This window comes from Diplodia corticola, assembly GCF_001883845.1.
Source record: "Diplodia corticola strain CBS 112549 chromosome Unknown scaffold6, whole genome shotgun sequence".
NCBI classification, from domain to species: Eukaryota; Fungi; Ascomycota; class Dothideomycetes; order Botryosphaeriales; family Botryosphaeriaceae; genus Diplodia; species Diplodia corticola.
The window spans coordinates 395,219-411,140 of record NW_017971485.1 but is presented as its reverse complement, the minus strand read 5'-3'; the positions used below and the strand labels follow the sequence as shown (position 1 = coordinate 411,140).

At 60.2% G+C, this 15,922-nt stretch overlaps 4 protein-coding genes across 4 annotated transcripts; 3 read left to right on the top strand and 1 right to left on the bottom strand.

The window, feature by feature from the left end:
- Positions 1-2,207: 2,207 nt before the first annotated feature.
- On the top strand, positions 2,208-3,994 carry BKCO1_6000147 (mfs multidrug transporter; the record flags this gene model as incomplete). The annotated part of the gene is made up of 3 exons (XM_020277791.1): positions 2,208-3,301; positions 3,359-3,720; positions 3,777-3,994. 3 exons carry the CDS (start codon positions 2,208-2,210, stop codon positions 3,992-3,994), a joined length of 1,674 nt encoding a protein of 557 aa, XP_020133694.1.
- Positions 3,995-8,444: 4,450 nt separating this feature from the next.
- Positions 8,445-10,597, top strand: BKCO1_6000146 (14-3-3-like protein; the record flags this gene model as incomplete). Its single annotated transcript, XM_020277790.1, has 2 exons — positions 8,445-9,585; positions 9,648-10,597. The coding sequence occupies 2 exons, from the start codon at positions 8,445-8,447 to the stop codon at positions 10,595-10,597; spliced, it is 2,091 nt and encodes a 696-aa protein (XP_020133693.1).
- Positions 10,598-12,915: 2,318 nt separating this feature from the next.
- Positions 12,916-14,312, top strand: BKCO1_6000145 (uncharacterized protein; the record flags this gene model as incomplete). Its single annotated transcript, XM_020277789.1, has 2 exons — positions 12,916-13,477; positions 13,561-14,312. The coding sequence occupies 2 exons, from the start codon at positions 12,916-12,918 to the stop codon at positions 14,310-14,312; spliced, it is 1,314 nt and encodes a 437-aa protein (XP_020133692.1).
- A 365-nt stretch (positions 14,313-14,677) lies between these two features.
- Positions 14,678-15,793, bottom strand: BKCO1_6000144 (mating-type switching protein swi10; the record flags this gene model as incomplete). The annotated part of the gene is made up of 1 exon (XM_020277788.1): positions 14,678-15,793. One exon carries the CDS (start codon positions 15,791-15,793, stop codon positions 14,678-14,680), a length of 1,116 nt encoding a protein of 371 aa, XP_020133691.1.
- Positions 15,794-15,922: the final 129 nt, after the last annotated feature.

The window sequence follows — 15,922 nt, the reverse complement described above, 5'->3', positions numbered from 1 at the left end:
ATTCTCGGCGATGGTGTGCTTGGCCGCAGTCCCCTGCTAACAAATCTCTTGTTAGCTTTAGGCAAGACAAAGGTCACTCTACTCATGTGTTGATGCTTCCGGCTCAACTTATGCTCGGCCCCTGCATTCCCGGGACGACGCCGCCTTTTCGCTTGTTGTTGCCACGTCCGACCATGAATCAGTTGAAACGTTGGGGCGGACCAAGCGTTGAAAGAGAAAGGCCGACGGCTGTGGCGGCGGAGTCACTTCACCTCCACACTTGGCAAACGCCTGCTGTGCGAACCGTTGCCTTGGACATCCAATGGCGTGGGGGGTCGAAGGCGGAGACGAGGCAGATTCCGGCACCCCTGACGGAGGTCTCGAACCACCATCAGCAAACCCGAGCGGCAGAATGCCGAGCAGCCGTGGCGTTGCGCGGTATTGGACCGGGGAAGACCACAGCCCCGAGCGATGGCCAGAAGTTGTCCGACCTCTGGGCCTTGTTGGATGCATGTGTCATGCAGGCAAAAGTTCCCGACTGCACGTGGCGGGGGGACGGGGGTTCGCGCTTGCGCTTGCGCTTGTCCCGAGGACGGTAGCGGAGACGGCGGCACAAACGGGAAGAGCTCGGCATCTATATGGTGAGACTTAATCGTCATTCGACTTGCCAAGGTCAGGAAGAGGCGGGGCGGGTGCTAGCAGTCCAGAGGATCCAGCGTCCGATGAAGCCGGGCGGTGTGCAAGAGCAGGCTGGCGGGCCGCCGTGATAGTGCCGGCGGTGGTCGTGTGAGAGAAGCACTCCCTCAGCCGGGCGAGTCGTGCGAATCCTCGGCGTGCGTGGCATCAAGCTTAGATACGCCACCCAGCGCGAGATCGACGCGGCCGACGACGGCCCATTGGCTAATCTGGCACGGATGCCGACGACCACGCATGCAACACCAAAATTGCCAGGCCGGTATGGCGGCCGTCTGCACGCGTCTGCACGCGTCCACACGAACGCGAAGGCGCGGGGGGTCGGCGATGGACGGTGTTTGATTGCGAGCTGCTGCAGCGTCGCATTCAGAGAGTGGGTCGACGCGGAGGCGGGTCGGTCTGAGCGCGAAAGCGGCAAGGCAAGCGCCGTCTCTCCAGCTGGAGTCGAGAAATCCGGAGCGCAAGTGGAGCTCCTCCATCATCCGCCCACGGGCAGAGGCACAAGCGCACCTGGAGCGCCGCGCAACGGGCCCGTGCCAAGCCCGCGAACGGGGGCGCTGCGGCGCTCGGGCCCGCCCTAGCGCAGTCCCATTGGGCGTTGGGGCGTTATCTCGCCCGGCATTCGAGAGATGCGCAGCTCCTCTGTTCGCGTTGCGCGGGTGCTGGTCGCATGCAGGCAGCAGAGGATGCGGTTCGGGTGCAGTGCGTTCAACAAAAGGCCCGGGCGCGGCTGATGATGGCTATGGCTGACGGCAGGGGCGTCATGCGGCGCTCGGCCGTTCCCACCGCAGCCGCCCCGGCGAATCTGCTGCCGCGCCTTGCCACCACCAGAAGCCAGCAGCCCAGCCAGCAGCCAGACGCCCCATCCGCCGTCGCCGTCGCCGTCGCCGTCGCCCTGCAGCGTGCACTCCGCCCCAGCGCCCCAGCGCCCCAGGATGGGGCCCCGCGTCTCCAGCGCGAAATTCGCGCAGTCGCGCAGTCGCCCAGCGCCTGGCCGCCTGGGGCAGCGCATGCCTGCGGCGGTCAGACGTTAGCACGGTTGGCCCAAGGCGAATATCAGTCGACCTGCTTGGAGCAGCGCGCATGCGGCGGGGTCCCCGGGCGGAGCTCGTGGTGCGATTGCGGTGCGGCGGCTCCCAGGTCGCGCGCTAGGCCAGCAGGTCGAAATAGGATACGGTACGGATACCTACCAGGAGCGCCTTTGTCGTCTGGTACGGGTGCCCAACTGCGCCTAGCCCGCCGAGCCCCGGTGGGTCAAGCTTTGCGGCGACGCGGCACGGCGCTTGATACGGCTTGGTCAGATACTCAACGCGCCGTATCGATGCGGGCGTCGATGCAACCTGCGCCAACTCTCCTACGTCATCGGGTAAGCGCACCAAGCTGGTTCCCATGGCTAGGTCATACCCTATGAACCGCCAGGGCGGGTCCTCTGCCCCGGCGGCGACGCGCTTGTGCCGGCGCCTGCCTTGTACATAAAGCTCGACTTCCCCGGCTTTATCCTCTTCCGCCACCGCTTTCTGCCTCTTTTGTCCACCATGGCTCCCTCGTCAGACGAGATGAACAACATCCAGCGCGGCAGCGTCGTCTCCAAGGCCGTCTCCAAGCTGTCTGACGACACCTCCAGCAACGAGCGCCATGAGGTCCTCAACGAGAAGCCCGCCGAGGCCAAGGCCTACCGCGACCAGCAGGCCATCAACGACCGCGTTCCCACCATCACCGAGGATGACCCCGAGGTCTACGCCCACCTGGGCTTCTGCTACCCTACCTGGTACAAGTGGTACATCCTCACCGTCATCTTCGTCATCCAGTGCTCCATGAACTTCAACGCCAGCATTTACGCCAACGGCATTACCGGCTTGGAGGAGCACTTTGGCATCAGCGCTCAGGCCGCTCGCTGCGGTCAGCTTATCTTCCTTGTCGCTTACGCTTTCGGCTGCGAGCTCTGGGCTCCATGGTCTGAGGAGTATGGCCGCAGGCCCATCCTCCAGTGGTCTCTCGGCCTCGTCAACCTCTGGTCCATCCCTTGCGCCGTCGCTCCCAACTTTGGCACCATCATGGTCTGCCGCTTCCTCGGCGGTCTCTCGTCTGCCGGCGGCTCCGTCACTCTGGGCATGGTCGCCGACATGTGGCAGCCTGACGAGCAGCACTTCGCCGTCGCCTACGTTGTCTTCTCTTCCGTCGGCGGTTCCGTCATCGGTCCCATCGTCGGCGGCTTCGCCGAGACGTACCTGAGCTGGCACTGGGTGTTCTGGCTCCAGCTGATCTTCGGCGGCGCAACCCAGCTCCTCCACTTCTTCACCGTCAAGGAGACCCGAGCAACTGTTCTCATGAGGCGCTACGCTGTGAAGCTTCGCAAGGACGGCAACGAGACCGCCTATACCGCTGATGAGCTCGAGAAGCTTCGCGTCAAGGAGTCCGGGGTTTGGAACATCGACGGTCTGCCTCTGAAGGAGATCATGATCATTTGGACCCGCCCTTTTAAGATGTTCCTCACCGAGCCCATTGTCCTGTTCTTGTCTCTTCTCTCCGGTTTCAGTGATGCGCTGATCTTCACTTTCCTCGAGTCCTACGCGCCGGTGTTCAAGCAGTGGGGTTTCAGCACCATTGCAATTGGCCTTGCCTTCCTCCCGTAAGTGACCTTGTCCCCGTTCGATACATTCACCACCTAACGTGAGATTCTTTGCAGGCTTCTCATCGGCTACTTCATTGCATATTTCTCTTTCTTCCCCTGGTTCATCAAGCAGAGGAAGATGATCAAGAACGGCACCGATTACCCTGAATTCCGCCTGAAGTGGCTTCTCTTCACCGCGCCTCTCGAGGCTATTGGTCTTATTGGCTTCGCCTGGAGCAGTATGGGCCCGGACTACAATCACTGGATCGTGCCTTTGTTCTTTTCGGCATTCGTGGGTATCGCAAACTATGCCATCTACATGGCCACTATCGACTACATGGTCGCTGCGTACGGTCCTTATGCGGCTTCGGCTACCGGTGGCAACGGCTTTGCTCGTGACTTCCTCGCTGGTATCGCCGCTCTCTACGCTACACCTCGTAAGTGTTTCGATCGGCTCGGTTCTCCCCTGGCTCAAATGCTAACCTCGATGCAGTGTACACCAACATTGGACCGGCACCGAAGAACCTCGCGTACGCCTCGACCATTCTCGCCTGTCTTGCCGTCTGCGTCACCGTCCCCATTTACGTCTTCTACTGGAAGGGTCCGGCGATTCGTGCTCGCTCCAAGTTCGCCCAGGAGATCGGCGCCGACAGAGAGCAGCATTCGGGAAAGAGGCGCGCGTCGCACACCCCGAAGCCGGAGCACGTGTAAATGCGGACAGTTTGCTCACCGAGCTTATTCTACTTTCTCGTCTCTGCTCCTGGGATTTCCCTCCCGACAGCTCAAGTTTGCAAAACCTAAAGAGAGAATCTGCATTGGATAGACTCCCTTTTCTCTACTAATAGGCCAGGAGGGAAAGAGCGAGACTTCTTATCACCTTCATATCGGGTTCCTTTTTAATTTTCTTTATTGATAAACAAGACGTAAAGGTCTAAACTCATTACGAATTCATGCATGGAAAAATCACAGTTGGCGCTGCGGCTGTCCCGTTGGCAGAGTGCAGGTTGGGAAAGCCATCTCGGACAAACAGTATCCGAAAAGAAAGCAAGACTTCTGCATTGTTTTCCAGAGTTGGTCATTGTGCAGGGGATCATTCATACCCAAGCGGGTGGTTGTTTATGGAACGACCATCATGGTGTATCTACACTAGTAGAATAGTAAGACAGAAACGAAAGGAAAAGATGCATTTTCCAAGACCTGCAGGTGCCTCTGGTGAAGCGTATCTGCCGCAGTCGCGAGGATTTAGTGAGATTCACGAGACGGATCTAAAACAGGTACAGGCATTGAGATCCTGTTTGCAAGTTTGGCTGAGAAAAGCTTGGATGTTCCTCACCAAAAGTGTGGTGTCGGCATAACTGCGTCGGTGGCTGAGATTTGCGCCACTCTCCAACTCTGTCCAGGTTTTAGTCCTCGAGGTGACCATCTCATGTGCCAAGAGGTAGTCTGTCCCTTTGGGCTTCTCGAGCACGTTTGGTCACCCACAATTAGCCTTTGTAAGAGAAATCAATAGAATGAAGAGCGCTAGTGTCATGGTATCATAAATAAAGTATTCCGATTTTCTCCGTAGGCTGACTAAAAAGCCCTAAACAGCATTCGAGACCAGCTCGGAAATTAGAATCGAGAAGGCACGAAGAAAACGGCTTACAGAGCCTCCTTGACCGCGAATTCCACGCGCGATGCCGAACGCCCCCCTTCTATTCCTTCCATCGATGTTGTTAGTTCGCGACCACAGAAAACCCCCTATATCGTCAATCTCCGAGTCTCTTGAGGTCTCCGATGAGAGGAAAGAGCTCGCCCCTAGCCTCCAATAACTCCCGCTGTTTGCATCCCCAAGAACGCCGTTAAAACGAGGATAGAGAAAAAAAAAAGGAAATGCGCCAATTCGTTCAGCATGAACACATAGTTCTCACGCCACCCACCCATGTCCTCCCCATTCCCCGAACACAACTCCAAAACGACAAAGCCCCAAACTCTCGACCCCCGTTGTTCTGCCTGGCAGCAGAAGTCCAAAGTCACCAAACATCCCCTCATTGCAGAAGAAGAACGCCAGAGAGCTCAACGTCGTCCAGGACCGGCGGCCTTACCGACCGCTGTCATCCGGGCGTTGGCGTCGCTGGTGCTGTTGTTGGTGTTGTTGGTGCAGATGACGCAGGCCTGATCCATCTTGAGTGTCTGCCAGATCTCGCCGCCGGAGCAGGGGCGCTGCTTCAGAGCGGCCGGCGGGCAATAGGCGGCGAAGACGGTGTGGGTGTGGCCGCAGATGTGGCTGTGGGCGTAGTAGCGGCACATGGTGGTTGATTCTTCTTGTTCTTTCTTGCTTTCCCCTTTTCGTTGCTTGGAAAAGGTTGCTGCGGCCGCAGAAATGGAATGGAGGGATTCTTGAGAGCGACCGGCCCGCTACTTCCTGAGAGAGAAAAATAAGGCGGTGGGGAAGGCTCAGTGAGCGAGTACGGGAGCCTTTCTGAAGCTTGCCCTCTCTAGTCAGAAGAACTGAGCAAAGTGACTGTTCTCTGCACTTTGGCAGGCCAGAAGCCAAGAGCTTGGTTGAGATGAGGTGGGGTGTGGTAAGACACTGGACGTTGGAGTTGGGATAGTCCGGTCGGACGGCCAATGAGAGAGCTGTGTTGGCGCTCGATACTAGAGGCTGATGGTGTTGATGACTGAGCCCTGCAGCTTCCGGGATATTCCCAGTGACCTGGTGGAGGTCGCAGGTGTCAGAGAGGGGATAGCTCCGAATGTGGCTGTGGAGCCGAAAGTGCAGCGTGTGGTAAAGAGATGACAATGCCCGAAAAACGGTGCGGAGTTCAGAACGAGTCGGATAAGGTGAGCGGTAGAAGACAACGAGACAGTACAAGATGGTGGCATAGTCGGAGGTTTTTATGCGTGCGAGACTGGGTCAGCAATCTGGAATTGGGATGCTATTTTGCAGATGGTCGGTTTGGTTTGATGGTCAGGAGGATTTGGCAGACAACGAGCGGTGCAGATGAATATGCACTGCAAGCCGCACGGGCGGGGCCATGGTGGCACTGAGGCAGGCTGTGAGGCAAGCGTCGCTGCTGCATTGGCAAGCGTGACAGATATCAGGCCGGAGAGGGTGGGCCTACTGTCAGCACCTCAGCCTTACGGTAGGGCGTCTGGTGAGCTCGGGACATGGCCGGAGAGAAGGCGAGAACCCATGGAGAAGCCAGGGAGGCTCCGGATGCGTGAAGCCTATCGGGAGCCCGGCATTGGCGATGGCGCATGACTAACCGAGAGGCCGGCTCGGGACTCAGAGGGCGCCTGTGCATGCGGGCGGATGCATGGCAGACGAAGCAGCGGTGTTTGACAAAAAGGCAGCAGCAGGCAAACAGCGGCCATGTTTGCGCGTGCGGGCGTGACACTGTTGCCGTCGCGGAAGGCGCGCGGGGGCATGCAGCAGTGCGGAGGGGACGGCTCCGGGTGCTGCACGCAATGGAAGCCGAGGCCGGGCAATATAGCAGCAACGGCAGGCGGGAGTGAGCCGGTGACGTCTGGTGTTGCGGCGGCCAATGGGCGCGCCCGTTCACCGCTCATTCTTCTCTGTGCTCGTCCTCGGTGCCACCCAGCCTCCCACGCCTCGCCCTGGCTCTGGTCTTGTTCCTTGCGGCGGGGCTGCTGCACCCACGATGATGCACCCGGCGGCTCAGTGTCCCGCGCCTCGCATCTGCGACCTGCGACCTGCGACCTGGGCACCGCGCATGCGCGCCGCGCTCCACGCACCACCCCCCCCCCCTGCCCGCTCCAGCGCCGGCCAGCACCAGCCAGCACCAGCGAACACCAGCGCACCACCCACGCGCGGGGCGGGCCCGTTCCACGGCGGCGGGCGGCAGTGGCAGCGTGCCGCCACGGCTCCGGCGCTGCTGAGAGGCGCAGAGGTGCGCTGGCCAGCCGGTGACGCAAGCCGGGCAGACCAGATCCCCATGATCCGCGCATTATACAAGCCACAGTGCCAGTTGGCACCGACGCACCGTGGATCAGAGCGGCGACGTCCATCATGCAGCCGGCTGCGAAGCTTTGGACACGTAGCCGTCAGCTGCACCTCGCCCCAGCCCTGCGCACAGCGGGAGCCATCATCATGGCTCCAGGCCCCAGGTCCCGCCCGCTCGTAGTGCCGCCGGCAATTGCACTCTCTCCTCGTGGCTGCGTTGTTCACACCCTCCCTCGGCCAGCGCAGCCAGCGCATCAGTATAAGGCCAGCGGCCGTGACTCCTCGCCGCGCAGACCGCCAGCGGCCGCTGATAAAACTCTTTTCCTCCGCAGAGCACTGACCGTTGTTCACCGCCTGCCCGCCGTCGCCGTATATACTCGCTCCTGCGCAATGGGGCGCACTGTCAATAAATCATCCCACCCCCATATTCCCAGCCCGAGTGACGTCTTCAGTTGACGTGTGTACCAGTATGCCGCCTTGGCCCGCCCGGCTGCTGCCAAAGTTGATTCCTCCGCAGCCTTCTTTCCTTCTAGAATCCGTCTGATACCCGGCGCCGCAAAGCCATGTTCCCGTAGAGGTAAATTCCGAGTCCGCAAATAGTCCCCCCAACCTCCGGCCTAGCCTGCGCCATCTGCGACACAGCCCGGCCGATCTTCAGGCCAGCGAGAGCTCTCTCTGACCGCTGGAAGCTCGGGCGAACACCAGGACTGACGTTTGGCAGCCTCGTGCGCCATTGTTATAGTACTTCCGTCTCTTTCGCTCCCCGATACCCGAGGCGGCTCGACTCCAGCGCGGCTGCACTCACCCGAAGCATTCTCTGGCGGCTTTCTGTCTTTGCCAACACCCCATCACCCCCCCTCATAATAGCCTGCACGAGCAGCGCCAGAGCGCCCACGCGTTCTCCCCAGCAATTGGCCTTGTGTGGCTCTGGCCCGGTGTCGTTACACCCGAGCAACCACCAGCCGCCGGCACGCCCACCGCCCATATAATTTGCTGACGATTGCCCCCGCTTTGCCATTGGCGGCTGTTCTTGACGCCATCTCTTTATTGTTGCCCTGATTTGCATTGCGCGCTGTTGTTATTGGCCTGGCCGTGAGTGCTTCCAAGGTACGTGAGCCCTGCCCGTTCCTGCCTTGCCGCCTGCACACGCGCGCACGTCGCCCGCCGCGGCAACTGGAAGCGCACCTGTCCTGAGAAGCGCGCAGGTAGCCGACAATGGCCAGCTCGGACGTGGACCTGAAGCATCTGGGGCGGGTGTCGGTCGCGATAGAGAGGAAGAACCCGATCCTGGCGGCGGCGCTGAGGCAGATTGAGGGCAATTCGATCATGCTGGCGCCGCGGCTGTACCGGGCGCGCAAGATGCGCAAGCTGGACACGTCGCGCGACACCAAGTCGCTGTCCAACTACCAGCACATCCTGTGGCTGGCGCGCGAGGGTCTTTCGGTTCTTGAAGTCGACGTGCTGCCCTACACCCAGCACGGCCAGTACGGAGCCGAAGCCGCTGTGCTCACCTCCAAGCTGCGCGCCTCTTTCCTGCACATCTTCGCGCTCTTCCACAACCAGCCGCCCGTCTCCAGAGACACCTCGAGATCTTCCTCGTCCAGCACCGCGCCCGCCGTCAACCCTCCCGCGCCTGCACCCACCAACGGCAAGACCCACCGACACACCACCTCACGCACATCCAACACCAGCGATCCTCACACCCCGCCGCGCGCAAACCAAAGCAAGCTCAAAGACACAGGCGCCAACGGCGGCCGCACGACCGGCCTTCGAGACCCTGTCGGCTCCATAACATCTGAGACCTCCTTCGTCACGAATCCCTACGGGGGCAACCTAGCCAAATCATCCGCAGGCGCCGTCCAGTCGCCGCAGCCTCCGCCGGGCCTACCGGGTCTACCTTCAGCACCCCGTCCCTCGGCTTTCATCCTCCCACCACTCAACTTCCTACCAATGGCTGAAGGCTACTTCATCAACGCCAGCCGCATTGCGGCGGCCTACCTTCCCGGCTCCCACCCTCTGCGCCTCTCCGTCGAAGTCGAGCACTGCGCCTTCGTATGGGACTGCATGCACGATCACCAGTACGCCAGGCGTCTCGCACGCCACACTATCCGAGAGGTCTACCACGCCAAGGAGGGCATGGATGATGAGGACTTTGAAGACGCCGCCAAAATGGTCGACCATCTCGGCAAGGTCATGAAGCGCAAGAGCGTCGACAGCACTCCGAAGATGGTTGGGACCGCTTCACCAAGTGGAGCGAAAGACAGCAGCCCCGTCACCAAGCAAGACTGGATGGACCGGGAAGCGCGCGCTGTGGGCGGTGGGTTGCGCGGCGTTGCTCATGTCCAGAATCAACTCGGTAAGTCTGAACTCTAAGATCTTCTCCCGGCATTAGTGCCCATCGAATAAAGAATTCAACAGCCCGAATCCACGAGAGCCTCAACCCGTTCGAGACGACCGGTACGCTCCAGGCCCTACACGATCTCGCGCTAGCCGGAGATCTGCTCGAAGAGATGCGCGGGTATGACGGCAACCAAGCGTCGGTCGAGGACGAGAGCGAGGACTGGAGCGTGCAGTACCACCCAAATAGCTTCAGAATGCGCAAGATTGGCGGCCCGGCTCGGCACTTCCCCCACACGGTCGTCGACTACGAATTGATTCCACGGTACGACATCTCCATGATCGCCACACTCCTCCGGGCCGCTGCTCCCAGCGATGAACGCTTCATCGCAGAGCGCATCATCCTGCGGGGCGGCGGCCCCGTCGACCTTCCTGACGCCCCCGCTCCTCCGGGCGTTCTCGCCGCCGTCTTCCGCGCCGCCCACCACCCGCCTGCTGCCAGGGGAGACGATGAGCTCCCCGAGTATGACTGGTCTCCGCGGGTCCGGCGCCGCGGCGGAAAGCGGCTCAAGCCAGCCGCCTTCGTTGTCGATCTCCGACTCAAGGCTGAGCTCTCCGCCGCGGCACCGCTGGCTGCCAGGGCTCCCCCAGGAGCTCCCAAGCTGGCGGCTGTCCAGCCTGTGGTGCTCAGCTCCTACTCGGGGGCTCACCAGCTCTGCCTGGCAGAGCTGAAGGAAGAGGAGAGGAGGGGGGAGTGGGAGGAGGAGATGGAGGAGCTGGCGGCGGAGATCCGCCTGGAGATGGAGTTGCAGGAGGTGGGGGTGTGGGGGGAGGACTTGGTGGTGGAGACGGTGGAGGAGAAGGAGATGTTCCTCCGCCAGGAGATCGAGGCAGAAATGGCGGAGCAGCAGATGGACGCGGTGGAGATGGGGGTGGTGGGGGCAGTGTGGAGGGAGATTGGGGCGCTGAAGGCGCGCGGTGTCGTGCCGTGCGACTTCGGCGCCCCCAGCATCAGCACGCTGTCGGAGTGAGCAGCATCAGCAGTAGCAACAGCAACAGAAGCGGTCGTGTACGAGTCAATCACCTGTACAGTGTATAGCACCAAATGCAGCAATCCGCACCAAGAAGGGGCTTTGTAATCGGTAGCGCTCAAGCGCTGACGTTGTTGAGCCAAGTCTCACGTGCGGCCACCAAAGATGGCAGAGCTAGTCTCAGCATCTGGGTCCAGGGCCAGGCAAGGATGCAGGATGTGCGCTGGGCGGATTGCCCCACCTGTCGATCGCGCCGGTCCACAGTGACGATCCACGATTGGCTGGCTAGCGCGGACGGAGACAGGTCGCGGTGGCGCACGAGTAGCCAACGCTGCTTGCATGCTGCTCACTCAAATGCCGGTGACTCTCAAGCCGGTTCGCTCCTATCGTCTTGCAAATAGAGCAAGTCACCGCGACGTCGTATACTTTCGACAGATTTTCCTAAATTCGCAGCGTGCCAAAGGAAGCAGCTTCGATGCCAACGGCCTATCCGCTTTACTTTTGTCTGGCCCAGGAGAGGTGAACAAAACGACCGGGTGGCGCGGGTCTTAACCACTATTGAGTTTTCTGGATTCATCCCGTGGACACGGTCGGTTGAATAGGGCTGCCCTGCTTGCTGATCCTGCGCCACACCATCCAGCTTGGACTGCCGATCGTCTTTCCGTTGTTCTCTGTTGCTTCGACGAAGTGTCGAGAGTGCGTAGGGGCGGGGGCGCTGCTGCAGGAACTGACCAGGGATCCACACGCACGCAGACGGGCGGGGAAGAGAGATAGAGCAGTGGGGCGCTGCGTCGCCGCACAGGCGCTGCACCCGCTACCTAGCCGGCGAAACGGACCACGGGGCCGACTGCTCGCACCGGCCAGAACCGGGAGGCTGCACTACAAGCCGTCAAGCTCCCGCAGCTGCGACCACAGCTGTCGGCTGGCCTCTCCTGCTCCGCTTCACCGCCTGCCGTCTGCATTATTGCTTGCCCCTTGCCCTATCGCGAAACCAGGGAGCAGAGGGGACAAAGAAGGATCCTTCAACCGGGGAATTTGAGGGCGGTCTGAGAGAGTGGGAAACTAAGGGCTGTGCATGCTGCTGAGGCGCGCGCCGAGCCCTGCACGTCAGCCAGAATAGACGCCGACGCGCGCCTTTTCCCTACCGGCTCTCTTGTGCTCTGCACAGCCGCAGGAAGAAACATTCGACGACAGGGCGCGAAACGACGAAACCGGACGACGGACCCCTCCTATATCTCTGCGCACACAGAGTCCGTCTTACATCTCCGATCCACACTTCGCACGGCCGCTCGCCGCGCTCCCGTCTCTGTTCTCCCCGTTCCTTCTTTCCTTCTCCTTGCCGTTCTTCTTCTGATTCTCCCTCCTGCTGTTTCGCGTGTCTTGGTACCATTTCAGCACTGCTGCTCGCCCCGGACCTGCCGCTTGTTCGCTGCGTTGCTGCCTGGCTGTTCTCACGCACAGACTGCGGCGTAGCTTCTTGGCTTCGTAGTCGACTTTCGAGACCTGCAGCCCTGGAATTCACCTTGCTTCCGCCATCTTTGGACCTGCAGCCACTGAAGCAGCGACGGCCTCATTTGCCCCAAGGTGGTTATAAGGAGGAAGAAGAAAAAAAAGAGGAGAACATCCAGGAAGGCCGACTCTGCCTTAATTCCATCACACCTATTTTTTGGGGGCCCGCCTCCACACCGGAACCCCGCGCTCCTGCCTCCTCCTGCTTGCAGGATCACCGACATCGCCGGGAGGGAAAGAAACCCCCGCACTTTCTTTTTTTAAATGGATTCGGACGGGCAGAACGCCGCTAGCGTTCCGCAAATGCAACAAACGCCGCCGCTGCCGTTGGTGTCAGAGCCGAAGAGGCATGCGGCATGTGACGAGTGCCGTGAGTATTACTTTCTTCTTGTCTTGTCTTGCTTTCCCTACCCTTCTGTAGCCTTTTGTCCGGCATCACGCTGGGGGACTGTGGAGGGCTGTGATCGGCGAGATTTTTTACAATTCGACAATGGCCATCATTCTCTCCTTCGTCCCCACGACTCAAAACAGAAAGAAAAATGCAAAACGACACCGGAAACGAACCGAACAAATGTATAGGAGGGGCCGACATGTGTCTCTCTCTCTCTTACTGCTCCCAGTCATATCACACCTATCTGCACTCACTCCAGGCCACGCACATACACATTAAAAAAAGAAAACCAACAATGGATAATCGTACCTAACTCCCCCCAGGCCTCCGCAAGCTCAAATGCTCGGGCAACCAGCCCGCCTGCGACCGCTGCACGCGCGAGAGCCTGCTGCCGTGCGTCTACTCGCTGCAAAAGCAGATGGGGCGGCCGAGGAAGAAGAGGCGGAGGAGCGTCGATGAAGAAGGAGGTGTGCCGACAAACGGCGATGCGGTACCACCGATGGCCAACAACGGTGTTGGTAGACACGGTGTTGTAGGGAATGGCGGGAGGATGCATGGCCATGGTGGGGGGATGATGATGGATATGGGACATATGCATGCAACTGCTGCTAGGTCGATGGGTGTTGGTGCCGGTGGTGGAATGGACGTGGGTGTGGGGATGGAGGGGATGGGTTTCGATGGTTTTGAAGGGTTGGGGTGTGATGGTGGGATGGAGAACGGTTGTGGTGAAGAAGGAGAGCGGGGAGAAAGAGCCTGTGGTGCCCATGCTGCTGCTACGATGAACGGTGAGGATGCGTTTGAGCTGAATTCAGATTTCAGTCTTGATTCGCTGCTGACTGGAGACTTGATGGACGTCATGGGCGGCAGCGGAAGTGGTGGTAGCAGTAGCGGCGGTGGTTTTGATGGGCTACAGCAGGGGGGAGACAGGATCGCAAGTATCTCGTCGCATTCGTCGTCGGGAAATGGGCACAATCTACAGAGTAAGTCGTCCCATTTCAGCTGGATTCTCTCGAATGTTCTTCATCTCGACCGCAGTTTTGATGGAATTGACTCAATTCAACAGGCACACCGCCCGCCGCCCATCATCACGATCCCTCAACACAACACCAACCCTTCCTCGCCCCACAGCCTCCTCTCGGTCTCCCCTGCGTCTGCCTCTCGACCATCTACCTCAGCCTCTCCTCCCTGCACTCACTGTCCAGCCACGAGTTCCCCTTCAGCCTGCCACCGCTGCGCTCCGCGCTCGCGACGGCGAACACGGTGCTGCACTGCCAGATGTGCCCGCACGCCATGGCGACGGCGACGCTGAACATCAACATGCTCATCTCGCTGCTCATGACCGTCATCGACGCCGTGCACAAGTTGCTCGTGGCCATCGACGCCGAGGCCGCGCGCGTCGACGCCGCGGGCGCCACCAAGCCGTTCATGGTCGCCGACGCGTCCGCGCCGTTGCACATGCATACAGGCGGTCCGAACTGCCCTGTTAAGTTTGGCATGGATCTGTCTGGTGCTGAGTGGCGCGAGCTGGCGCGCAAGGTCGTGAAGAGGCAGGTCGTTGGAAGCAGCGAGGCTGAGGCTGAAAGGAAGGACGAAGGATCGGCGGCACCGGCGGAGTGCACTATTTATGGAATGTTGGCGGCGTTTGTGCGGAGGCAGAACAGATGGCATGATGACCCGGCGATGATCGAGGTGCGGAAGAAGGCGATAGCGGACGGGGGTGCGTCGATCGAAAAGATGGAGGAGCTGAGCCACATGAAGTTGTGCGTGCAGAACGTGGAGGCCGTGGTAATGAGAATGAGAATGCTGGATATATAAGCGAGAGATTTGGGGGGTGACAGTAGTTATGAACGGCCTGGATGCTGGTATGCAGAGTATATTTGGTGTATGATCCCTACTACTTTCGTCTTGGGGAATATCTCTACCGTAGTTGAACACAGCACAGTTATTCGAAATGGATAACATGTGTGTTTGCTCTGCAGGCCTCCGGTGATTAATCAAAATGCTTGCGGCCGTGAATCAATCGTCGAAGAGCCAGCGGAAGCATTATCTTAGCATGAACTTGTAGATGTCCCACTGAGAAGTTCCGCGCACGACGTCAAAACTCACGACTGCAGTGCAGCAGTATGTGACGTGCCTTCTCAAGTGGCTGACTGAAACGTGTGGAACTGAAAACGACGGCCTCAGCCTCCCTTCCGAAGCTTAGCCAGTGCCGCTTGTATTCCTTCACTAAGAGGCTCATCAGCTGGAGCTTTCCGTTTGTTTGAAGAAGCGGCTGCATCGGCGAGTTGGCTTGTACCCGCAGCTGCAGGCTTGTTTGGCCCCGTGCGTGATCTGCTTGCCATGTCTACCGCCTCCATTTCGCGCAAGGCCTCCTCCTCATCGTCCCCGGGATCGTTTACAGGGACATCTTCGGCAACGCGCGTCGATGGCCTTTCCTCAGCTTCTTGGTTCCTGCTCGGCGCAGGGGCAAGCAGATCCTGATCTACAGGCACGGGCGCGCCCACGCCCAACCGCGCCGCCACGCGCGGATCTGGGGCATTGCGTCCGCTCGGCTGTGTAGCTTGGCGCGAGAAGGTAGATGGGAATGCCTCGCTGTCCTCGCGCGTCATGCCGCCCTTCTTTGCGGCCTTGGTCGCGCGGAAAGGCTCGCGGACGGTGGTGCACCACTTCTTGACTTTCTTCTCGCCCCATCCGGCTACCAGAGCGACCTCCTCGGGCTGCGCATTGATGGCGGTGCGTAGACTGCCGAAATTCGAGACCAGGCTGACGGCATCGGTCTTGTTGATGCTGCGCGGCGTGGTGATGAAGTCAACCATCTTCTCCGAGTAGTTGGAGGCCTGGGGTGCGCGGATGCTGGTGGGAGCCGTGTTTTCGTACGTCTTGTAGAGTTCGAGGTAACGGCCGGCTTCCTGGGCGCTCCAGCAGAGGATGAGGGTGACATTGTTGATGAGCGACGTCTTGGACAGCTCCTTCAGGGCTCCCTCGTGGTTCTCAATGTCCACCATTGTGAGCAGCACGCGCAGGCTGTACTTGCCTGCCAGGGCCCGGATGCGGGAGTAGATGTACTCAGGATGCAGGCGGTGGTATTTCAGCGACAGGAACAGGGCGCATGTCGTGGCGCCGAGCACGTAGTCGGCCGGAATGTCCGAGTACTCCCACGGCACGTTGCGGACGCTGCTCAGGATGGGGTTGCCCTTCTGGCGCGGCGAGACCAGGATCGAGGCAGGGCCGCTGCGGGCAGGCAGCGCGACAGGCTTCGGCTGCTGGACCTTGGGCCTCTCGGCGGGCTCGGCCATGGCGGATCAGAGTGGTGGGTGGATGGCGGACGCACGAGAGCGCGCACGAGAGCGCGGGCGAGCGGGTCCGCCGCCGGGCGCACACGCAGGCGCAGGGCAATGGCAAGCGGCGCGGAGGGCGTGCGCCGC